This window comes from Opisthocomus hoazin, chromosome 10 (assembly GCF_030867145.1).
Source record: "Opisthocomus hoazin isolate bOpiHoa1 chromosome 10, bOpiHoa1.hap1, whole genome shotgun sequence".
NCBI lineage: Eukaryota > Metazoa > Chordata > Aves > Opisthocomiformes > Opisthocomidae > Opisthocomus > Opisthocomus hoazin.
Genome location: NC_134423.1, coordinates 10,881,915 through 10,906,791, shown reverse-complemented (window position 1 = coordinate 10,906,791; position 24,877 = coordinate 10,881,915). Strand labels below are relative to the sequence as shown.

At 43.3% G+C, this 24,877-nt stretch overlaps 2 protein-coding genes across 4 annotated transcripts in view; both read right to left on the bottom strand.

Annotated features, from left to right (window-relative positions):
• Positions 1-121: 121 nt before the first annotated feature.
• Positions 122-5,340, bottom strand: FBXO22 (F-box protein 22). 2 transcript variants are annotated; one of them, XM_075431254.1, is made up of 7 exons: positions 5,206-5,340; positions 4,971-5,103; positions 4,810-4,897; positions 4,606-4,701; positions 3,482-3,646; positions 2,322-2,487; positions 122-1,113 (listed from the first exon to the last, which is right to left on the bottom strand). In XM_075431254.1, exons 1-7 carry the CDS (start codon positions 5,307-5,309, stop codon positions 684-686), a joined length of 1,182 nt encoding a protein of 393 aa, XP_075287369.1. In that variant the 5' UTR covers positions 5,310-5,340; the 3' UTR covers positions 122-683. The 2 variants fall into 2 exon arrangements, with proteins under 2 accessions (XP_075287369.1, XP_075287370.1); XM_075431255.1 differs by lacking the exon at positions 4,606-4,701.
• A 142-nt stretch (positions 5,341-5,482) lies between these two features.
• UBE2Q2 (ubiquitin conjugating enzyme E2 Q2) overlaps positions 5,483-24,877 on the bottom strand; it is a 52,221-nt gene continuing 32,826 nt past the window's right edge. For both annotated transcript variants that reach the window (XM_075432198.1, XM_075432199.1), the window contains 8 exons: positions 20,003-20,087; positions 14,658-14,718; positions 12,524-12,614; positions 12,132-12,190; positions 10,524-10,572; positions 9,525-9,620; positions 8,803-8,869; positions 5,483-6,992 (listed from right to left, as the gene is read on the bottom strand). In XM_075432198.1, the coding sequence (XP_075288313.1) occupies positions 6,961-6,992; positions 8,803-8,869; positions 9,525-9,620; positions 10,524-10,572; positions 12,132-12,190; positions 12,524-12,614; positions 14,658-14,718; positions 20,003-20,087 (540 nt within the window). In that variant the 3' untranslated portion in view covers positions 5,483-6,960. The remainder of the gene's footprint in view (positions 6,993-8,802; positions 8,870-9,524; positions 9,621-10,523; positions 10,573-12,131; positions 12,191-12,523; positions 12,615-14,657; positions 14,719-20,002; positions 20,088-24,877) is intronic.

Here is a 24,877-nt window from a genome sequence, read left to right as displayed (position 1 = left end):
TCTAAACCAAATATTTAGGACATGTGAAATTCAGTTCAAGATGGTGAGACAAGTTGAGCCTGTAACTGGACATCATCTCTTTAAATTGGAGCTTTTTCTCCAAGAATAGAAGGCAAGGTACTTTTATGTGTTTTCATCTTTATTTAATGAGCACTTTGCTATTTTCCTCTAAAGATTTTCATTCATTTTTTCTAGTAAAAATCATTCAGTTCTGTAAATAGGACTCAAGTCTGGGTAGGCTGTGCATCTCTCTCAAAATAAAATCCAGGAAATGGTGGATTTTATGCATCAGAATTTTCATATGCATCCGCAGTTTTCCTGGGCTGTTTAACGTACACAGACAGAGCGCATCAAAGTGCTCTTTCTTCCTGCACGTTGCTATTCGGACTCCAACTGCCCTTTGTGCAAGCCGTTCTCGTTCTGGAAGAAAGAGGCTTTCTTCAACTGCAGAATTCCATCCAATACCATTTACCTGCAGTTCGGACATGGACAGGGGACTACACGAAGCGCAAAGCTTTCTCGCAGCTATTATACTGAACGCTATGCCAACTACAAGATTCGACAGCATTACCAAAATGATGTTTATGTTTTGGAAGGGGCTTTGACTGCACGACGTCTGCTCCTCCCAACTTCTCAGCTTTCTGGAACGAAACAAACAGCTCACCAAAGTAGTAAAAACATATTTACGCTTGGTTTGCTTTAGTTGAACCAAGATGAATAAGAGTCATAACGGTAGTGTAACCATGAAGCAGGTCATCCTTTATGTCATTGCATTCTCTTAATACGAAATTCCCAGTAACTATTCGATCACATCCTATTTCCCCGTGTCCAAAAAAGCCAAAGAGGGGAACATTTGGAAAAAACTTCCTAAATGCATCTGCTTCCATATTCCTTTTGGTTTTATAATGCCGATATCCTCTGCCGATACACGCAAACATGAAGCCAATGGTGTTGCGCTCGGGGATGTTTGCTGCTTTGAGACGCTGCATGGCGGCTTCTGCCGTCCTCTCGTCAGCGACGTCCTGGTCCAACAGAACGGTGGCACTCTGGATCTGGGGGCCACTGAACGCCAGCCCAACCACGCCGCAGGCATCACCGGGTTGGGCGCTGGCGCTGCAAGGCAACGGCCACCCAGTTAGACAGTGTTCCAGGGACGCCCCTTCTGACCGGAATAAACTTCTGCCGCATCAGAAGCGGGCTGCAAAGCAGACCAACCTCCTAGCGATTCGGGAAGCCACCCATAGTTAAAAAAACAAACCAAACCCTTCAGATTTTAGCAACCTCTCATAAGGAAACACTTTCACACCCACTACCAGGGATAAAGCATAAGCCTACCTCTCAAATACATGCCATGTTCAGCAGTTTGTGTACATCACAGCTCTAATTCCAACTAAGCTGTTAGTTAACTTCAGACAAGCAAAGATGCTCCGTGTTTACAGATCAAACCAGGGCGGCAGTCAGTAATGGCTTCAGATTCATGCTGCTTTAAGCCTCCCTGGTTGGCCAGGACACGCTGGTTGTAACAGTTACCCGCCTAGACTTTACTAGCAATAATTTAACATATGGTCAGCTCTCTTATCCGGAGTAATGATGCAGCTGGCATAAATCAGACGCAAGAGAGATGCTGGTATAACTGCGGAGCCCAGACCTCTGCTGGCACGAGAGGAGCCAGCAGCAAGGCCTGCACCGCACAGCCCAGCCCAGGAGCTCCAGCGAGGCTGCACTGGTGCGTTGGACAGCACAAAGGCCTCTACCTGCACCGCAAAGCAGCCGGAGCGCCTGCAGCCCGAATCTGCCCCGCAAGGATCCCACACAGCGAAGGGGTTTAAGCTGGGCGAGATCTGGCCAGGTCCTGCGAGCGCCTTGTCCTTCGGCAGCATACTAGCTGTGCTCCTGGGGCACAGTCCTGTTTGCGTGTTCAGCTACTGCTCTGTAACGCGAGCCGAAACGGGGCTTATCCAGAAACGAAATGCTCACGTAAACGGTCTCTGTCACCATGAGTGGTAATTTATCTGCCAGCCAGAGAGCAAACACAGACTGCAATAAGCACACGGAGGGTATCTGAAGCTGAAAATCTCCTGCAGCGGGTTTCTCCCAGCTGGGTTTCCAGAATCCAATTTGTAACACAGGAGTACAAAGCTTCCAGCTTTTCTGGCTAGATTACAGCGTAGCAGTTGGACTTTCTTCTCTTTCAAAAACCCTGTCATTCTGCTGCTGTTAACTGGCATCTCTAATTATGACAAAACTAACAGGCTATGGCTTCCGCAGTGTTTCTCCTATTTTAAATCTCCTTTACAATTTACCTTGAAAAAGATACCTACTTCTCAGAGGTCAGTGATGTGAAGCTCTCCACTTGTCCCCCAGCCAGGATGATACTTTTCTCATTCAAGGGATTGACTATTTGATGAAGAAATCGAGTCGCTCCAGCCTTCCAGGAATTGTAGCCAAACAGCAGAACCACCCGGAGATCTGGGTTGTTCTTCAGACCTACACACAAACACACAAGCACCAGTCCTCTTTCATTTTTAAATCCTAACCCCTGAAGTCCAACCATCTGAGCCTCTCCTCAAATAACACATCACACCTTCAGCTACGGCTTTCCATTGCTGCCACTGGGAAAACAAGACACACTTGGCCCAGGCATTCACGAGCTGGGCTGCATTCCTCACGTACGCGGGAATTTCTGAAAAGAACCTAAGCAAGGAAAAGACAACCGCATCTGCTTCTTTTGGCTTTCAACTTCCTTAGCAGAGCACTCGAGTTTACCACAGCCTCTTAAGGCACAGCTCTTCAGTTTTACTTCGCGGCCTTAATCGTCCTGTTACAGGTAAGAACTGTGCATATCGGTTATTCAACAAGAACCACAATGCAGCAAATAGCGTTACCTGAAAATTAAATACATTATGTACATCAGCCAGTTGCTTATCCCACGGCAGAAACTCCCAGGTTCCTAGAAGACTCAAGAAATCCTCATTATGTTACACTTCATAAAAGACCTACCCTACCACGGACGCAACGTGCGGAACGTAAACTGTATTTATTGAAATACGCTGTCTTCCATTCTACCTTTCCTTGCTACACCACCTGACTTAGGATCTAAATGCAAAGTTATTTTGGAGAAGAGAAGCAGCTCTCATTTCTAAACTGTTACAACCGGAACCACTCCCAACAGTACAAACTCATTTATCATTATCTTTAACCAATTAGAGGTCACTTAAAACCTGACAGCTCCCTCTAACAGCTTCACTTAAAACCTAACTGAGATAACCTGAGATCAAAACTCAGGGGAACTTAAAATACTCCCGAGAATGGGAAGAACAGAGATGCAGAATTACCAGCTGCAGCCCTGCAGAGCCACAGAGTGCTCTGCGAACAGAGCCAGCCCAGCAGCCCTCGGTTCCACACACAATTCCACGCCGGTGCCCAGAAGAGCAACACAACATTCACAAAAGCCCAAATAAAGGGGAGAACAAGGACATACCTGCGTCGGCAAATTTACTTTCATCAAAGACCCTGTTCTTTGAGTCTTTAGAAAAATGGAAGGTGTGGATTTTCACCCCATCGATTTTGGGAAACAACAAAGCAAACCCAGCTTCTCCCTCTTCAATTTCTTGAGGCCGATTGCTGCTTGAACCCATCGGGGTAACTACAAAGATACAAAGCCAAATGTGTTATATTCAGCAATTCTAGTATTTCTGTCTACGCTGTAACACAGATTAAGAGAAACAGAACAGTGTAGACAATGTAAAACGTGATGGTTCATTTCCATAACAACGTATCTAATTGAAAACTGGCGAGATTTTTTTGTTGATGCTTTGGAAAGATGAAGCACGTAGGAGTCCACTGGCTACAGATCATGCCGAAGTCACTTCAGACACAGAGACGTAGATATATTTGGGCATTCCCCCCAGCCATGCCAAACATAATCAGCTGGAAAACAAGCACCGCGCGATACGGCTGTCTGAAGCCTTCCTGCCACCTTCTGCAGGTACATAAACGCACTCAGATGTTTAAGGTGTTACACAAGTGCGTGATGACAGCATAAAGCAGAGTGACACAAGTATTGGGAGCGTTGTATTGAATTATGCTAGTGACAACAATCAAGTATCCCGCTCATGCCATGGGAGGAGAATTTAAGGTGAGAAACTAGGCAAAAAAACTTTCCAATGATAAAAAAAACCTTTCTAATGATAAAAAAGTGAAGCACCAGGAAAAGACTGCCAAGGGAGACTGTGAATTTTCCGTAGTTATTGGATACGGTTCACGCTAGACCGTAACAAACAGGCACACGCCGATGATGTCCTGTGCGACCCATCACAACGTGACTCCGAAAAATATGGATAAATCCAAGAAACATCCAACGGTTACACAAAGGTGCCAGGAACAACAGCAGTACGCTGCCCGCTCAACGAAATCGACCCCGTCCACCACAACCTCACTGCGCGAAGCGAGAACGGCAGCAACACCGCGCACCCCTCACGGCTGTCGCGGTGGCAGAACGCCGCAGCCTCCGTGAGACCCGCGCCTCCACCAGGGAGGGAACATGGTGGGAAGGGGCACGCGGCACAGCGCGAGGCGAGGCGTGACTCGAGGCCGCGCTCCTACCGACGACGCCGGGGGTGACGAGGCCGAGGACGCGGCAGCGGGCGGGCAGCAGGCTCTCCAGAGCGGCCGCCGTCTCCTTGCTGTTCCTCTTCCTGGCTGCGGAAAGAGGAGGGGAGCGGGGCGGCGAGCGGCGGGCTGCTGTGAGGGGACACCCCCGCCCGGCGCGCGCCCCCCGCGGCGGGAGCGAGCCGGCGCGCGGCTCACCTTTCTTCTGCTCGCGGCACTCCTGGTGCCCGCTGAACGTCTCCGCGTCCGCGACGTACAGCACGGTCTGAGGCAGCACGCGCACCCGCTGCGGAGAGACCGGGCCGCGAGCGCGAGGCTGAGAGCGAGGGCCCCGCCCCCCCCCCCGCGCGGCCGCCTACCTCCAGCTCGCGGGCCAGCGCGCGCACCAGCGCGTGGCTCTCGGCGGGTCCCGGCTCCAGCGCAGACACCCAGGCGACGGCCTGCCTCGCGCGCAGCAGCCGCCGCGCGCACTCCCTCCACAGCCGGCACACGCTGCAACACAGCGCGAGCGCAGCGCGTCGGCGGGGCCGCCCCGGGCCCGGGCCCCGACCTCCACACCCCCCGGCCGCCCGCCCCCGCCGCCCCGGCCCTTACCAGGCGGCGCGCAGCAGCGCCTTGGTGGGCAGGAAGCCGAGGACGCGCTCCACCACCTCGGCCAGGTTGCCGAGGACGAAGCCGCCCTTAGCGCTGGCCTCCATGGCACCGGCGTCCCCAGCCCCTCCCCGCCGCGCGGCCTCACGCGGAGTTCCGGTCACGCGGGGGCGCAGACCGCAGGAGAGCTCCCGCTTGCGCCGCCTGGCGGCGGGGAGGACCCCCCCGCCCTCCCCCCCTCCCGCTTTCCTCCCCCCCTGCCAGCACGGAGACAGCGCACTTGGTAAAACGGTTTTTATTCATAAACTTGATGCAAGTTTACAAATCACTGTACATTGCCACGTAACTCCGCGACCAGGAGCGGGGCGCGGGGCCCCCGCCTCGGGGGGGGGAAGCGGTGCCAAACCCCGCCCATCCCCGCTTCCCAGCACAAACCGGGTCCCGGAGCCAACGAATGTGGCCCGTGCAGAGCAGGGCACAAGTTTGATGGGCGTCAGCCAGAAAACCCTCACAGAAAGAAGCTGCCGCGCCCCAAAAGCGCTTCAGCCCCGGCACGTACCCGCAGCGCAGCGCCGAGGCCTCACGCCGAAGCCAGCGTTGGGCACGGCCACACCGCACAGCGCAGTTCCAGACCCGGCTGCGCCGCTGAAGAACGAGCCACCAGCTCCATCAGTCTGTCTCTGGGTAGCACCACCACCGCCGTGCCCGTGGCGACACTGCTAAACCGCTGCAGCGGACGACAAGCTTTTTTCTACATTATGGTAGCCTTTATAGAAAAATTTTTTGTTCCAGGACTTTTGTCTCGATTTGTGCCAATCACTTTATAAGTTCATTAGTTTACAAATGATTGCAACAACCCGTTAATAAAATGGAACACCTTAAAAGGTTTTTTTAGTATTTTAAACAACTTCAAGCTTCGTACTGCGGGTCTTCTTGTTAAGGAGGTTGAGCCAACAAGTAGCAGGAACAGCCCGGCAAGTTCTGATGCCCCAGTGGAAGTGACTAGTTACAAGATTTTAATTGGCACAGCCTTACTCTGCTTTAAAAAACATTAAAAAAAAAAAAATCAAAAAAAAAAGAAAACACAAAAAACCAAAACAAAAAAATTAACATAATCTACACAAAGAGCATCTTGTCCAAGAAACAGCTCGTATTCTCATCCAGCCATGAAAAATGTTTAATGACTTAACATACATGTGTTTTTCCTATATCATTAATTTGGAAATACTACAAATGCTGTCATTTTAGACCAGAAAAACTACTGTGATTTGCAAGACCTGACATTTCCTAAAACAGTATTAAACAATGTATTAAACTTCTTGGCTTTAAATGAAACAATACAACGCAAGTCTCTGCAGTCTGCACCTTGCAAAAGGTAAGAAAGTACACAAAAGTGTGCGAAGAACTCACTCCTACTGCACGATCTGTAGCAACTCGATAGCCTGCTGGAGGGAGCTTATGCCTTCAAATAAAAAACAAAAAGGGAGAAGGGAGGGCGTGGCCCAAAAATGCGTAATCCATAAGAACAAACGCGGCAAAGGCCCAAACTGCTCAGTCCGGATACCTAAGGAGAGCGGAATGGTAAGGCTGTAACTTATACTTTATGTGTCAGTTGACAAATTATCCACTAACTTATCTAATAGCTAAAGTCTTCAGTATGGCTGTTACAGGGGCACTCGTAGCTTGAGTCTGTGTTGGAAAACATAAAAAAGAGCTTGGTTGGTTGACATTGGTCCAGGTATACAACAGTCCTCAGTGTTAGCCATCTTCTTTCGGAGGAGTGTACCAGCCTGCGGAGAACAGAGAAACGCGTTAGGGACCGCTGCGCCAAGACGATCTCACCATCTCGCCCTGAATCTGCGGGAGATGGAAGCCAAATCTCCTTCCCTCTCTCAAGCAGGCCAGCTCAGCGAGACCCAGAGCCCACAGCACCAGTGGTCTGCGGCAGGGGAGATGAAGCACGTGGCATATTCCAGGATCAGACCCAGTATGTGGGCATGAAAATTAAATACTTCCAAGTTTGGGGTTTTTTTTGTGGCAGCAGCTATCCTGAGCTGGACATCAGCAGAGGAAGCTGTTGAGGGAGGAACATGGCTGTAACAAAACCAAATGGAACACAGGTCAAACCCCCAAGTCATCAAGCCACTTAATGCAGAGACAGACAAACACAGCTACACTGGGATACTCGTGTATAAATCCCGCCTCGTGTACTGAAGAGGCAGGCACGCGCAAGCATTTGAACGGCTTATCCCACTGCTGTGAGTCTTGCTGTAGGAACGGGCTCGGAAGTGCCAGCTGAGTAACTTGCCCCCTGCCGGGATTTGGCACGTTTAGCAGTTGAATCATACCTGATCGAAGCTGCATAGGCTTTTTTCTAGCCACCTCCAGATCGCCAATCTAATTTCTCCCAGCCACTATTCTAAAAAAATCCTCTAAGTTTTTGTACAGTGAGTACAGGGCCTATTTATGTCATCCCAGAGAACAGGTAGCAGCTATAAGTCAAATACACCTTTTGCAGCAGCAGTAAATGCTGTGAATGCCTTGAGTGCAGCTCCTGATGCAGCAATAACCGCTGCAGGCAAGGCTAACACATAGCTAGAAGTAAACAGACAGCCATGCTGGCTTTTGCTGCAAACTAAAAAAGTAAAAGACTCAGTTAACGGCAAGATCAAAATACCATAAAATTGGAAAGTATTGTTATGTCATTATCTTTGATCTTCCTCCCAACAGCAAAGAAGGCATTACGTTCAATTTTAGAGGCAGGGAAATGGAGATGCTCACTACAGTCACACTGAAATACGCTCTCATGTTCACAGCAACGTGAATTCCCAGAGGAGACCATGTCCAACCTGGATCAAAAAACGTCACGAAAGTGGTAACCGGGCCTAACTCCCTCATCACGAGGCCAGGGCACCAACTCTGCTGCCTACTTTTACATAACATATAAGCCACTTCAACCTTTTAAAGCTTCAGATCATTTGTTGCCTTCTCATCGTGGCACAATGAATGCAGCTATACCTGAACCATCTGAATGCTTGGCAGCTGAGAGACCGTTAGCTGGCCTTAAAAGAGGTAAAATACATACATAAATAAATGAATGTGTCTCCCATTTCTACTGCACAGTTTCCCAGCCAGTGCACTGCACTTGGGACTTTTTGCATTTTTCACTCTCTGATCTTTCTTTTCCCTCTATCTCTTCCTTAATGATTCCTGCTACTACAGTCTCAGCACACTGAAACAAAGCCTTTCAGGGAAAGGGGTAAACTTCCAGCAGGCATTTCACTAACAAATAAGATGCTTTAAAAGCTACAGTAACAATAAACTCACTAGATCAACTGGCTGAAACTTACGCTGAGCTACCTTTCAAAAGCCAGTACGAACACTGGGAACATTCACCTAAGCTGGAAAAGTTGCCATGATTGTTAGTCCAGTTCCTTTAAGCACTATTGTCTTCCTAGTGCAAGATGGGAACAAGGAAACACCATTTATGGTCTTCCCAAGCCAACACAAGACACTCTGGCTCTTCAAGTTTTACCACAGCCCAATACCAGTGCCCAGGTTGCTGCAGAGACAAGAACGGAGCCGGAAGAATATACATACCGTTTTTCTCGTGTATTTGTACTAGTGACTTATAGGACTGCTGTGCTCTTGCTAGATTATATTGATTCTGAAAGGAGAAAAAAGGAACATAAAAAACCTGCACCCAGACACGTGAAACTTAGAAACTGTTTTACGAAGAAACTCTACAGTGGGCTTACAAAGAAAAACCACACATGACGTTACAACATTCCTGGCTTTAAAGTACAAGGAACCACAGCGGTGGGCTTCAGGCAATCCCTGTCGCAACCCTGTCCTGCTCAGCTGACCAGGTACCCGCTGAAGAGGGATCGTAAGCTTCTACATCGTACCTAGTTCACTATCCTTGCACCAGTACTTAAAAAGTGGCATCCAAGTGGCAATTTCATTGACTTTAAATATTTAAACATCCTTTGAAAATAGCATTTAGTACTTTAATGTCTTTAAGTTACAGTCCATTACCACCATGCACACTTGAACCGAATTAAGATTTCAATTAATGCCGAACAGCTAGCTCAGAAATATTTGCCTGGTATTGTTTTATCCTCCTCGTACATTCATCATTTCTTAACAAACTCATCGTTAACCCCCAATAAAATACTCATACACGCACCAGACATCAAGATAATTCAAAATGCAAAGATATTTGCAACGCCGATTCTGTCCTCAAGCATCTTCTACGCAACTCGGCAAAGGAATGGAAGCCTAACGGCAATTTGTGCAATTGGTATACAGAGCGCATTTACCTTATTGGCTCCAAACTGTACTCTGGCTTTTCCTTTGACTAACGTGGCATTGATCTGCATGATGACTGATTCTATTGAATAGGCACTGCTCCAGCCCTGGAGGAGGAAGGAAATATTTCTATATAGCATGCACTCGCTGCTTCTGCTCGTCTTGCAAATCTATTTGGGAACGTGTGCTTTACTTTTTTTTTTTTCCTGCACTCCAGTTTTAGTTCTAACTACTTGTTTTCAGTTAATAATTTCTATTTTCCAGAGAAAATCTGGAAAGTGATATACAGTATTAGTACTAAGAACCTGTAGGAAAAATGAAAAGGCTGAATCACACATTTCCAAAATACTGCAAGACAGACACAAGAACAGCTCCATTATTACAACATTTACACCTGTTCAGCAATGTCACAACAGAAATTGTTGCAAGAAGCAGCAAAACATTGCTATCTCATGAAGCCACTGAGTGAGCTACGACAAGTTTGCTGCCTTGAAAATTACTGCTTCTCGCCAGCATTCCTTTACCTTCCAGGGTTCACAAAAGTTTCTGTCAGAGCCTGCAAATAGTTACTTCATTCGTTTACTTATTTTAAAGAGAAAACTGATCACTCTGTCTACACAAGAGTCATCTATGCCTACAGTCTTCTGCACTCCTCACTTCTCCAGAGCTGACTTTGCGCGGCAGCAGAAGCTCCTGGACAGGAACACAATGTGTCTGGTTCCTCAGAACTCACTCTTTACCCTGCCTTCCTCCTAGAAACTCTGAGAATTCAAAGTTCATGTGCTCTCTTGTCTCTTCCTCAGACCTCTTGTAAGCCATTCAAGGCAGAAATGAAGATCTCATACAAGATCAGCAAGGCAAATCTTGTGGAACTGAGGTTTATTCCACCATGCTCCCTTTGGCATGTGTAATTTATTCCACATAGGGATTCTTCAACTCAGGGGAAAGACCCATCTTCATTATTTTCAAACATGCTTTGTTATAATCCAGAGAAAAGAGTCTGTGTTCACCTGTTTAGTAAGCAGTTCCATGCATAATGCACCTCCACCTAGGACATACCTAGAAACAAACGTGAAAGAAAATACATTTGACATCAGCAGTTAGTAAAAAGATGAAACCGTTGACAGCACTTTGAGCTCCTGCAGGCTGGTTTGTTAAATTTTTTGTTCACATAAACCTGAAAAGCCCTTTAACCAGTAATATATTGTAACTAATTAGCCGTATTATACTTACATAACAACAGGCACTGTGAGACCAAAAAAAAATTTCCTTTGCTAACTGCACTTAGTTACCAAAACCAGTGACCGAGCTACTCTGCACAACTGCTTACACAGCTGTACACAGACCATGAAGAAAGGAAGGCTGCTTTTTTCTGGCTACACCATGTATATGTAGTACTAACATGTATTTGTAAAACCAGACAAATTCACTTCCGTAAAGAAATGTAACACAATTCCAAACAATGTCGGTACACCTATAAGTCAAAGATGTAGACAAATGAGATGGAAGCAGACCTTCCCCTGCTCTTTTCCTATAAACCGCCTTCTAATTTCAGCAACACCTCCTCATGCACTGTGCTGCCTGGGACTCAAGCATCAGCGTGCCTGCCCATCACAAAACCGGGACTGAGGGAGCAGAATTCACCCCTCTAGAAATGTCGCCTCCCTGTTAATCAAGATGGTCAGACAACGTAGATCTGTACAGCATTCATATGGAAACGATCACTGAAATACAAACCTTCTGGGCCATTTTCTCTCTTGTTCTACAAAGCAGTCCAAGCACAACAAAACCAGAATCCAAGTGAGTTTTCTGTATTCTGGCACTGCTTGTTTACTTTTTTTGGTAGCAGCAACCCTCATGAACACTATTTAACTGCACTAAGCATTTCTTGAATGCAGAGAAGACACCCAGGAACTAAAATCAAATCGGAATCAGCACCAGCTATCACAGACTGCCTTTTCAAACACACAGGTATAATTTCCTACTGGCAGAAGATGCATAAAAGCCTTGGAAGGCGAATTTAATCTTCTCTCCACAGATATATACAAGTTTCCATGTCACAGACAGCACTTCAAACGTTTTTAGATGACTTCTGGAGCATGGTGTCAATTAAGTTTAGTATTTTTGGATTAGCATTTGAAGAGGTTTTTATAGACAAAAACTTTACGGCCGTGCTACCAGCAAAAGAGTCAGTTAAGACTGCACAGCAAGTTTAAGGCAACGCAGGGATCAGAACCCCTTCGAAGAACCAACTCCAAACACCCTACTATTCTGAACAACGGGAGAAGCAACAGGGATGGAAACCTTTCAGAGGCCAGTTCTTCAACAGCAGGGCAGGCACAGAGTCTTTCGAAGCCAGACACAAGCAATTCAACGACAAGTTGTGCCCGGCTGTTTGCCTACTGCTAGTTCATGAGGCTTGAGAAGCAGCCTTCATTTCGCACTTTGAGCTCTTCACCAGACTCACAGTCTACAGCAGCTCATGCATATATATTTGGGAGAAACTTCTTGATGTCTACACGGTATTCACAAAATGTTCCTTCAAACCCAATCAACCAACCTCAAGCTGTAACATTTTTACCACAAAATAAAATTTCTGTAAGGCAATTCAAACCTACCCTCCCGTGAGCACAGGAGATACCACTCGCACAAAGGGAGGATCGAAAGGGAAGTTATCCTGAAAAGCACAACAAAAACCAGGTTACGACATATACTGTAACAGTGTTCTCCTAACCAGGAAGTATTCCAATAGCCTTATCTGGCAAATCAGATTTGAAGCAGTAGAATTTCTCAGTTCTGTAAAAGTCACAGTACTGCCTAAAAAGCAGTTTTTGGGAAGCTTTAGTGGCAAACTACTTAAGAGTTGCAAATTTTTTTGTTTGTTTGTTTTTGGTTTTTTTTTTAATACTACAGCTCCATCTTTACCCAAGTAACAGCCGAGGGTCTACTCAGTCACTTACTACAGTAAGCTACAAATCAGATCCCAGCATTTCTTTCCATAGGCACATACCTTAAAAGAGAAGTTGAGTAAAATGTATTCTACGCCTTCTTTTTCTTTTAAGACTTGAAGATCACTATGCAGTGGGCTATCAGGATCAACCCTGTAAAAGAAGCAGGGGGGACATCCTGAATGAAGTTAATATTTTCACTATCTGTAAACAGTAATTACTCCTGAAGAGCTCCTTTACGTATTTGTAGTTTACAAACTCTAATTTGAAGTGCACTGTAGAAAACTCTTGATCCCTTTAGAAAGTAAATACTCTGCCATGAGATCAGCATGAAAGGTTGCTGCAACCCACTACATTCCCAATGCTATCAAGTGTTATTTGAACATAGTTAGCACAAAATAAACTGCTCATTTGAAAAAGCAATTTTAGTTCTCTTAAGTTCACCAGAAATGTATGTCTGGGAGTGATGCACATTTTGACAGGAAGACTGCAGTGATCTAGTTTTCAGTACACAGTTAGTGAATCCTTTAGGGAATATGTGATCACAGTTCTGTATCAGCTGTTAAAATTTATCTGCATCAGCAGAAATATTAAAGCCAGCAGCTTCTGCTCAGCAGAATTTCAACAATTGTTTGTCACAAAATGCTGGTGGCGAGCAGCCTAGACATTAATTCAAATGCAACAGAGTTAATCCCACCCAGACTCTGACACCCCAGCAGCTTTCCAAAGAGACTAGTCAAAAAATGCCTGCAGCAAGCCACAAGCAGATGTTAAAGGGACTGATGGGCCATTAAATCCAATCCTCTGCTACAGGTGAAACCACAAATTTATTAAATCCCATTTCAGAATCACTTGGGCAGTTTGCCCCCATCCTACCAATGGGAAGCTCTTTCAGAAGACAATCTCCCAGTGCTTAGAAACCTATCATTTCAAGACACAGCTTGTACTAGGACAATTCAGAGTTCCTTGTTCTAGGACCAATACTGTTCCACAGGCAAATGGGCTCTTTTCTCACTGACATTTGCCCCCTCAACTAGTCTGCACACAGTTCCTTCGTTCTCAGACACTTTCTGCTGGGATAAACAAACACCACACTTCTTGTCTTCTCCTAGTCATTCTGGAAGTCATTTTTGGCCTTCAAGAAAGCGAAAATGGAGCGCATGCAGCAAATCAGACCTGTTCACAGCACTTAAACAGAGGTTTCACATCACTGCACAGTGGTTTGAGCACTTTGCTATAGAAGCGCTCGATAAATAAGGCCTCCTGTAATATGGCACAGATTTTTCTGACATACATCATTCCTCCCATGTTCAGCTTCAAAACGTTCACATGCCTACAAGTGCACTAAGGAGGAAACAAAACTGTATTTCAGCAGCTGGTGACACAGAGGTCCCTAAGACAAGGCAACAGTTCCTACGGGCAGGTCAACTATTGTGCTGAAACAGCTTATGTCCTTGGACTTCTTCACCATGACATGTCTGAACCGATGGAAGTTCTTCCATCTCTCGTCATCTATTGCAGCCACCCAGCCTAGTTTGGATACGCTTTTCCTTCCTACAGGCTATCTTCTAGGATGATGGCAGGTGATCCTATTACCAGGAATAATTTCAATATAATGCCTCTAGAATTACAAGTTATTGGACTATGGACACAACAAGATGAGTTATCTAGTCCACACAGTGAAAAGCAGTACACAAGAGAAGACATTTTATGCAATTACATATGTCATAGTTATGTTACACCTAAAAGTTTCAGTCCTGTGTGTCTGTTCAAGTGCAGAAATCAAGAACTAATGACACCAAGGCAGTTCTGTTTCTTCTTGCATCTTGAATGGAACTAGAAGTGGCATTTTCTTGAAATTAAAAACAAACCCAAACTACAACCATCGAGGCAAAAACTCCAGGCAAAAGGAATTCACGATTTAACGTCTCATATTTTGGAGTAGTTTTGGAAAGAGAATCGAACAGTAATGAAAGTTACATTAATACGCACTGTGGTGGCTGTGCAAAGACAGTTTCCACTTTCGCCATCTCAACTGCTGCATTTCAATCTTGGTACGCATTTCGGTACACCAGAATTGTAGTACCACACACGATTTTATATGCTCTGGCTAGAGATTCTCATTTATCAAAAGTAAGAATCTCTGCAGCAATAATAAAAGTTTCTTCAGAACACGACAAAACTTTAATAACTTACTTTAGAAGCTTGACATGCCATTCATACAAGCTGTCATTTACCAGTTCCACTGAATATATCCCTGTAGAAATATCAGACAGAATTAATTACGCACCAGAAGTTTAACGAGGTAAAATTCAGCAAAAACATTCTCTGCTTTTAAGTACAAATACTGTCAGTAGACATAAGGAACAGATAAGACACTGAGATACTGAGGCACATCCTTCCTGCAATATCAGAAACACTTCCAAGCAACTACAAGGCAAACAATTCTTTCACTTCTATAAAAAAAAATTCCACACGAATCAGAATGTTTTTCTGACACCTACCATTTCCCCTCCTCCCAGTTCCCATTCAAACTTTCCACAGCTACAACTCCAGCTTGCTCAGTACTCAGTATATTTTATACTCAGCACATGACCAAGACACCTTTAGAACTCTTAATACACAGTCTGAGTACGCAGCGTCGTAGGTTACAGGTTCTTGTCACTACTGGCAGACCAGGACAGGACATGGGACAGCATACGGAGCAGACACCCCAAAAAAGAAGATACTGCACTGGGTGAGGCACATTCCCAACCACTGGCCAAAGAAGTCAGAAAGATGCATCAAAAGAATTGCTGTCTCTGGAAGCCCGCGGGTGATTGTCAGTGGTCCATTTCTTGTAGGCATATTAAGCAACAGTTGTGCGTTTCCCTCAAAGGGAAGGATGAAAGGTTATCTGCCATTTTCTTGTACAGTTAAGCTTCCTCTCTGTAGAGGTTTCATTAGCAGCCCAGGAAAAAGAAAAACCTTTAACCATCAGACAAGATTTAGAAAACAGTATCAATGATGTCCAAAAGTCTAATCCCTTCCCGCACACCCCCCCCCCCCCCCCCGGGCTATTGATGTCTATACTCTAAACAACTATGATTACACTTGTCACCTGGGCCGATATTTAACGGCAAATCTGCTGCTGACATAATTATCTGGCAGACAGATGCAAATTGGGATTCTGCCTAGGATTTCTGCAGGCTATACAACTGATAGACTGCAGTCACTACATTCTCTCCAGGGAATTATATTAATTTCTGACTTACATTGTTCTAGAATATGTTATTTTGCAGTTGAAACTTTTAAGTATTAGTACTTGGAGTACAGATGACATTTCAAGCTGTCCTGACATCTTTACTTCTAAAACATTCCAAAACTCAGTAAACAAGATAAAGAAACCATGCTTCTTCCTCCTTACCGCAGTGCTACAAACAAGTGGGTACTGCAGCCAAGATGATGATTTCAAAATTTTCTAAGACTAGGATAACAAAGTAGGTCTGAAAAATTACTCACCGTGCTCTCAGTGTCCCTTTTAATCAGCAGCTAGTTCAGAGACACCACATTTTCTGTTCGAGGATGAACAGAAGGAGCTATTAAGGTCTTTTTCCAATTTCTCAGATCCAAGGACACTATTTTAGAATTGGTCTAAGTGGAAGTCACAAAGTATAAGAATTTCAGTTTGTACTGCTCTGATGTAACAACAAAAGAGTTGACATTCAGAACTCTGCTCATTGTCAACTCCCATTAATGACTAATCTATTCTACCGTTGTATCCAAAATATTTTCTTCCACCTACTTCCAAAAGGGAGTGCAGACTGGAAGAAGCAGCCTCTCAGTACTACAGCTTTGCCACCTAGCACAAGTGTAAAATACGTGTTACAGACAAGAGAACAAGTTATGGTAAGGGTTCTGACAATATGCTAAATAACAGAAGATCACAAAAGAACTTCTCCATCAGCTTGTTTATTCACTAAGCCTCTAGCCCTACTCCTGCGCTCCTTCCACCACCCCGAAAGTCCTGCTCTGACCCAGCGTTCAGGCACCAGTCCTTCAGCTCCACATGTTTTTCCAGCTTCCCCAAAGGAGTAACTTTTTCTGGTTTAAGACGTGTACTATACCTACACTAGAAGTTGTAAAAGGGTTCTTCAGAGACATGTACACAGTTCCGGACTGACAAGAATGTCCCTTAACAGAACAGCAAGCTACTTCATCAGCCTTTCAAGCACCCAGATTTTGAGCTGAATAGCATCTGCATGTCTGCAGGAACAGCAGAAGCCACGGGGTTGCTTGTTGCCTTGATACAGAAGCTTCTTAACAACACTACCCAAAGTTATCGGGGGTTTTGTTTGGGTTTTTTTTAATAGTCAGGAGGTGTTATTTGGAACCAGCTCACAGTAAGAGGAAAAAAAGTTACTGTCCGGAAGGACTGATCTGATTAGTACCAGTTTCTGAGAGGTTGTTAAGGCAGGGAAGGGAATCAAGGCAGGTTCTCCTTACTTAAACGCAGGAGGTTTTTGTTTTATTCCTCTCAGAGGTCATCCATACAGGTGATGAAGTAAAAGCAAGCACACAGAACCACGAAGCAAGCAAAAAATTAAGAGATGAAAAGGTAGGAAGAAAAACAATCCCTTTCAAAATAGAGGCAATGTCTTACTTACAGCAACTTTACTACAACTAGAAGTAAATCCCATACAGCTTTGGATAAAAGCAGTGAGCTGAAGCCACTACAGATTAACAACACAGCCACTAAAGACAGGAACAGAAAATCTTTCATTTAATATCCCCAAATTCTTTGCTCCTCTTCCTCTTTCCCTTCCCCTTCAAATTACATTAAAACCTTTGCGAACTACTTCATACGAACTACCCAAATCTCCAGCTCCGTATTTGGAAACGAGATCATCTTTGTTTGGAGGACTTATGACTCCTATTACGGAAACTGGTTAATGAAACTGTCTAATTTACAGCAGAACATCTTCGTTTACTGGAATTTTTTTTTTGCTTGTTAGCTCATAAGAAAATGATTTTCTGTTTCTTTTTAGGGGTAGTTCTTCAGCTAGATTTGCCAGGTAGATAAGCAACTTTCCTGTTGACAGCAAGCTTGTACTATTTTTTTTGCTTGAACTCCAAAAGTAGTATTTCAATCACTAAAGGAACTTTTACTTCTAAAATGGATACTACCTTGAATATATACCATAGGTGAAGTCCTGATAATGTTTTTCAAAGCTACTTTTTTGTAAAACAGTTTAACAGAAAATAAGTGTTCACAGGACTATTACTACAAGTATTACTCACTTCAGAAGTCCCAGTGTTGTCCTATTGTCAATCCTGAAAACACGTAACCTCACATACACTAAATAAAAGAGTGATCTTTAAGCAACTAAAGAGAAGCCTTAGATTTTCTGGCTTATATTACCAAAAGAAAACCCCCCAAACCACCCCCCCCCAGAAACCCCAACCAGTGTTAAATTACCTTGCAACAGTTACCAGAGCCTTTCAGTTTCGCAACTGTTCCCTTTGAGTGTTAATAGCAAGAAATTAAATTAAGGGAAAAATAGACCATGGAGCAAATACTCAGAACAAAGATCACAAAAAAAAAAAAGGGCAATTATCTACAGTGTCCCTGCTCACATGGTGACAGTTATCTAACAGCAAAAGATAGAACTAGGCGATAAAAGCAGGAGTTTTGTGTAAAGGAGAGGAACTGATATCTAAATTCACTCAAGTCCTAAGACTAAACGAAGCCCCAGGGAATGAATCTAGGTAAGCTTTATGACAAACAGCATCATTTACTGGCAGAATTTAATAAATACACCAGTAGCACAGTGTTTCAAAGCAGGACTGCCATCAATCAGCTCTACAGTGTCAAGCTCCACTTGACACTTTACTTCATTAATATGTTTCAAAGACTGACATCCAGTTGCAGTCATTTTACATATTCCTGAGTCATAATCTAAGTTACTATACTCACCCTTTAATAGCTCATCTTTCTTTAGCAAGATTTACTTTTCCTCATCATTTATAGTACACTTTCCTACATCAGGAGCTCAGTCTTTTGCAACTAGTTAAGCCTTGTTCTTAATCTACAGCCAAGAAACAGCGTTATTAAGCAACCCAAATCCTCAGCTCAAACTACACCTATTCTAGGGGCTCCTGGCAGTGCCTTCAGCAGTACCACTATGGGATTAAGCACCCACCATACAGTCTTAATAGTCAAGAAGATTTGTTATACCCAATCCTTGTTCTAACTGCAAAAACTAACCCTAAGATCATACATGGGCAGTAAAGCATCCCTCATGACTTCGTACAGATCTATTTCTAGACTCTTCCTTACACCCACTAATCCATTCTTTACCAGACAGACAGTGATTAGGGCATACTGGCAAGAACTGAGTTGCAATAAAGCCTAGAAGTAGGCTACATTCGATCAGCACTAGATTAACCTAATCAAATTTATACTTCAGACATCTTACCATTGTCCTCAGTACTTCAGCACAGAAACTATTTACCTAAAAGGTAAACATGGCAAATCAAAATAGGAGCCTATTGTCTACTCTGCTCTTTCACACACCAACTCAAACGCCATAGCCACCAAGGGAGATTTAAGCCCACTAGAAATAAACTAGGGGAAGAGTTCGGAAAAGTACAAGATGGCAGACTGAAGTTTAGACTGACTTTGTAACTGAGCGTTCCTCCTACTTCCACCCTGGTCTGCACCAGGTTCTCATTACTGGCTGCAGTGATGGAGTTGTCTGCCCGGCTGACCTACAGAAATACAACTTGCCTGAACTCTGTGTCACTTGAACTTCTTGTGTGGCAACACTCGGACAATTCAATATACTGATTCCTTTGCCGAGCTAGTTTAGATACAGCCCTTATATGGAGCAAATAAAACAGCCAACCACCTACCTAAAGCTAATCAGTGTTTGCTATTCAAACAAATTTAAAAGACAAGCTTGTTTTCTATTGCCATTGGTATCCTTATTCCGAGGAGTACACGGAGCTCAGGATCACATTAACACCATCACAAAATAATAAAAGTAACAGTAGTGTAATTAAGTTTAACTCCTGTATAATAACAAAACCTTCTGCTGTTGAATGCGAATCCCTCTACAGCAAGCATATTCCTGTGAGCAGTACTACCCACTGGTAGTGGTCAAAGCTTTTGCCCCGGAGAGCTGAACTTCACGGAGTTCTGAAAACTCCAGAAGTCCAACAGGAGTAATCTCGAGTTGTTCTTTGCAGTACTTCACCCCAAGAGCATTCTCATAGTTACACCAATCCTGTTCATTCTCGTGTGAAGCTTTGCATAACAAAAAAAGGAAGAACATTTTAGAGGATATGTATCCCAACTTCCTTTTTCTCCACAAATACACTATTTTATACAATGAGATTATATATAATGTATGTATCTTTGTATTTTTATATATATGTGCCCACATATATACACACACATGTACATATACATATGACAACACAGAAGGACTGGCAGGAAGTATTTGCCAAGAGAATTCTTTTAAAGTGCATTTTAAGAAGGGAAACCTGAAGCATTTTACCTGTTTTATAACTCTGTGATCTATATATATCCCTGAGTTCTTTCATAAGTCGATCTGAAGCCTGAACTGACCCAGAGACTGCACCCTGGAACAAACAAAAAAAGACTCCAAATAAGTGAAAAGCGACATTTGCATCAAACAGCTTTATTTCCATTACAAAATTGCACTAACTAGAAGGTATTCAGAATATATTAATTTCTGTATTAGGATTAGATTTCTTAAAAGTTACATATTCCAGTGAGCGAAGACTACTCAAAAGAAACAAGACACTCCCTCCAAAGCAACACATTAATATCTACTACTACCTGACATAGGTGATACAAACTCTTAATCAAGGCACAACAACAGACATGTTTTTCTGTAAAGAAGCTTAATCTCTTTGGCATTTTGATTTCGAGGACAGATTCACAGTACATTTTCTAATAGAGAAACATTTCCTTTTACCGTCTGCTCTGTTGCACTGGAAGAGTAAGACTAATCCCAAGAACAAGATTCTCCACATAAGGTTTACTGTTTTCTCAAAAGTATATTTTTATTTGGTTATGAAAAAAGTTACAGGAGTTGGGAAGTATCCATGCTAGAACACCAGCTTCTGGGTGAAGTAAGGCCAACCAATAGGTTTAGAAAACGCAGAACAAAAGCAACACTGTTATTTGCTACAGAGTGGGGAAAAAAAAAGAAAAAAAAATAATCAGTGAACACCTACACAGAGGAAGACTAATGTAAGTAAATCTTAAAATACTCAATATTTTTTTGTGATTTTTCACAGTTCTTGTGGTTTATGCAACCAGGGCAGAAACCTCTTCTGTTCTTTTAGAGCTCAATTCTGTATTACTCAACATATCAAAGTGATAGAAAACTTACCATACAATTTCTGAACCTGATATTTCAGCCTAAGATACAGTACTAAAGAGAAAAGAAAGGGGGGGGGGGGGGGGGGGGGAAGAGACCCGAGCGACATGCATATATAGTACAACTGGCTCTAAAACCCACCAGTGACTGACAAACTAATGAACACACCAGTTATCAAGTAACTGATGCCTATTTACAACAATAACTGCTGCACTGGATATATTTTGACAGTTCTGTGACCTTGGTATTAACTTTTGCCTCCATTTTCTGAGCTTTAAAGTAAGGACAGAACTTTTCCTCTTACAAAATTAAGTGCTTATTTAGAATAACATGATCACCAAAAGTACCTAGACTACTTTCTCCTATTCACTGCCAAAGCTCACGGGAAAGATTTTGATACTAAACCTTAGATGTTACACAATTACCCCGCTTACATATTCCACCCGAAATATCATTTTACATTCAAGATTTTCAGAAAACAGAGAGCTAAAAGTTAGCATTACAAGATTTAAAATATGGAAGAGGAATGAGGACTCCAAATGAGGGAAGGTAGCTATCACCCCAAACCCCAACCGTGTGAAACTCTGGCTTTCACCAGCAGCCAGTTTCCCAAACGCAGATTATCTCAGGAGACTCATGCAGTGCCGCCTGCTGCTGCTTGGACTTCAGTCACTCCCGGGGAAATACAGGGTAATACACGTGGCTCATAAGTGTGGTTTCAGGAGGCGAAAAAACCAGCCAAACAAAATATCTACCAATGAAAAAACCCCATACCACCAAACACAAAAAAAGCCCTGACCTACAGCAGAGTTAAGTGTTGCCTCTCTGTATGAAGTACTGCATGATTAGCTTATGGGTCCGTTTTTCTACTCCATCTAAAAATCTGAAGAGATTTTTTTTCTTCAGTTTCCTTTCAGACACTATGAACGTCTAAAACCAGATGGTTTTTGGACAGAAGTGTCAGAGAAGTGTTTCTGGAGGAATCTTAGCAGCTACGACCACTGTCTAATACCTGAAACATCAAACCTGTTTGACTGAAGCCAACAGCGATTCTACATATTCTACAAGGTCTTAACTGTAGAATCAAATCATTCCTTAACAAGGATTATATACCAGCAACAGTTACTTGATGCTAAAGCCTCCACATACTCCTTTGTCTTCTCTGTTCAGTAGCATCATCCAATGCACTTAGCTTCACACTATCATCTGTAGACTATTCTTTTAGGCTATTCATTTTCATATTCCACTGGATTTAACTATGCAGGTTGCTGAAATTCCACTAGCTTTTCTTAACGGACCGGTATGAAGAATGAACTTTTAAATTAAATATGCAAATAAAAGGAACTCTTTTCATCTGATTAAACAGAAACTATGTAAAGACAGGGCTCCAGACAAGTCTCAGTTTAGTGAAGCCTTCATCGACAGAGCAGTATCAGGCAAAGAAGGGATTTCTCTTCCTTTAACAGCAAGCAAATGAAGCTTTAGGGAAAAAAAAAATGGGTTTTATATACATTATTTGCAGACTACTACTATTTATACCCACTATTTGCAGATTAGCTGAAGAAGGAAGCGTTACACTTCAGAAATGAACACAACGCAGCACTAACCAGTGTTCTCTGAAAAACTGCTGTGCTTTGAGACCTGTACTGTGAGGGTTAAGGTTGAGACTCACACACGTGTTGAGTCTGGAGGAAAGAAACTTCACAGAGAAGTGTCAAGATTATGCCTTTCTCCTGTGCAGAGCTGTGCAATACCCTTGCCTCATCTGCTGTACTGCTTACTGAAAGAAGGAATTTTCTAACATTTTCACAGAATATCAACCTCTAAATACAGGCAACTTCAACAACTTGGATTCTCAAACACATCCTGTGGAAAGCTAGCTTCCTCACTGCATCTTTATTTCCATCAAACCAAGCTACTGAATTTCTGTATAGCATGTTGGAAGCTCACCTTTGCATATGAAAATTTAAGTATCTTCTGTACTGTTGTAATTTAAAAACCAAAACTTAGTGCACCCTCATACTCCTGAGGGCGAATAAATATATGGTATGTGAAGAACAAAAAAAAAAAAAAAAAAAAAAGGTTAATTTTACTGTGTATAAGCTAGCCCCAGTAGACTTTGTCTGTAACGATGGTTTTCAACATTTTTTCCTAGGAGTTCCTAGTTGGGCTGCCCCCTCCTTATATGGCAGTATTCAACACAGTTAGACTCGCTACTCTAAAGAATCAGTAGACTGCAAACCAGTAATCTGTGATCAAGAGAAAGAGACTAGCAAACTTAACCCAAGAAGTTTACTACAGGAGCTTACTTTACACACCCTGAACTACCCTTGGAGGAAGTTGAGGCAGAATCCTGCAGAGATTAACTGCTATGCCTGATGGCAACCTTCATGTCAGACACCACTGCCTTTGAAGCACGAAGTCTTCATCCTGGTATTGCTTTTGTTTTTTTGTAACTGCTGTTAAAGTGCAGTTCAGAAGAAACTACTATTTGCATCACACCACTGCGTGATTTAGTACAGTAGCGAGTTCAGTTTTTACTATAATGGTACTAAAACTAAAAACTTTAACTTTCAATAACTCGCTACATGCAAGTTCTGTTTTCAAAGACTCAATTCAGCTGTAAATAACTGAGTATCCTTCTGGAAAAGTGGGACTTGGCACTCCATGAGAGAGAAAGCTCCCATTTCTCCAGTTGTGAGATCAAGACTTACAGTTGCAACTGCCTTAGAAATAACTGGTCAGTTAGCGGATCTGACAGGTATCTGGTGTGGGGTCCACATCAAGAGCAGAAAGGCATAGCCATTTGATCTGTAAGCTGGAGAAGTTAACAGAGCTGCCAGAGAGGCCCCAAGTGATTTTTTTTTTGCTATTAAGTAATCAAATAGGCTCAGAAAGTCTCACTTGCTCACCCTCTCCCATACACACATACTTGCTGTTCTCCAGAACAACAGAAGGTAAGCTGGAGAAACCCCTGCTACAGGAGGCAAGCATTTATGTGGACAACATGCCATTTGTTGAGAGTTGCAAATACCAGAAACCTCTACTGCAGGAAGTCCCACAGCCAAAACCGCTGGACACGAAAAAATATTCACGAGAGGCAGCACTACAAGCTTGTCCTGTTCTCAAACCCTTCCCCCTAAGGACATGCTTCTGCCACTGTCAGAAACGTGAAACTCTGGTCCAAGTCAGTATAGGCATTGTATTTTTCAGAAGTCTTTCTATCTTTCACTAGTATTTTAGTGTGAACATATAAATTCAATTAAAATACATTACAGGACAGTTAAGCAACTTGTAAGAAAACTCTGACTCCAGAACTGAGCTTCTGCAGTCGCAAGTCAGCAGGGCACGCCTAACTGTGTGGCCAGCAGCGCAGCACAGGCCACTGCCGTCTGCTACACGAAGTCCACAGAGACATGAGGTCTTGCAGCCTCAGCTTTTCTCCTTTGGACATTTTCTTTTCCCCTTTCACCCCTCCAAACACAAGCACAGTCTGATCCTTAAATGAGTTATCTGAGGCAGGAGGTGCAGTTCACTGCAGCTTGAAATCCAAAGACCAGATTGTCTGTTTCTGTCCATCAGAAAAATACTGTCACACATCAAAACATTCCAGAAAGTCACCTCATTCACAACACATTTCAGATATTTCAGCCCTAAGACTAAAAATTACCTGCTAAAACAAAACACAAAAAATAGAAACTCCTCCAAGCTCATGAAATCTAACATGACCCAAAAAGAGCTGAAGAAGACAAGCTTGGTCTGTTGTCACTGAACTTCCTCAGTATTTGCACAGAAGTACATTCATTCCTAGAAGTTAAAAGTAGATTCATGCTTACTTCAAGGATTAGACTGAAAATGGAAATGACATGACACCTTAGACTTCATAAAATCTGAAGATGAAAGTGGAGACATTTGAGGCTTCTAAAGGAAAGCACATAAACTCCTCAGCAGGAAACGAAAAAAGCTAACAGCATTATCTAAATAAGAAAAGCATTAATCTCTAAAATGATTATGTGGGAAGAG

Excerpts from the sequence above, each read along its gene's own strand:
- FBXO22 (XM_075431254.1), bottom strand. The coding sequence starts at position 5,309 with ATGGAGGCCAGCGCTAAGGGCGGCTTCGTCCTCGGCAACCTGGCCGAG. Across the intron at positions 4,898-4,970 it reads CGCTGGCCCGCGAGCTGGAG|CGGGTGCGCGTGCTGCCTCA; the intron begins GTAGGCGGCCGC and ends GTCTCTCCGCAG. Across the intron at positions 1,114-2,321 it reads ACATCACTGACCTCTGAGAA|CGCCAGCGCCCAACCCGGTG; the intron begins GTAGGTATCTTT and ends GTTGCCTTGCAG.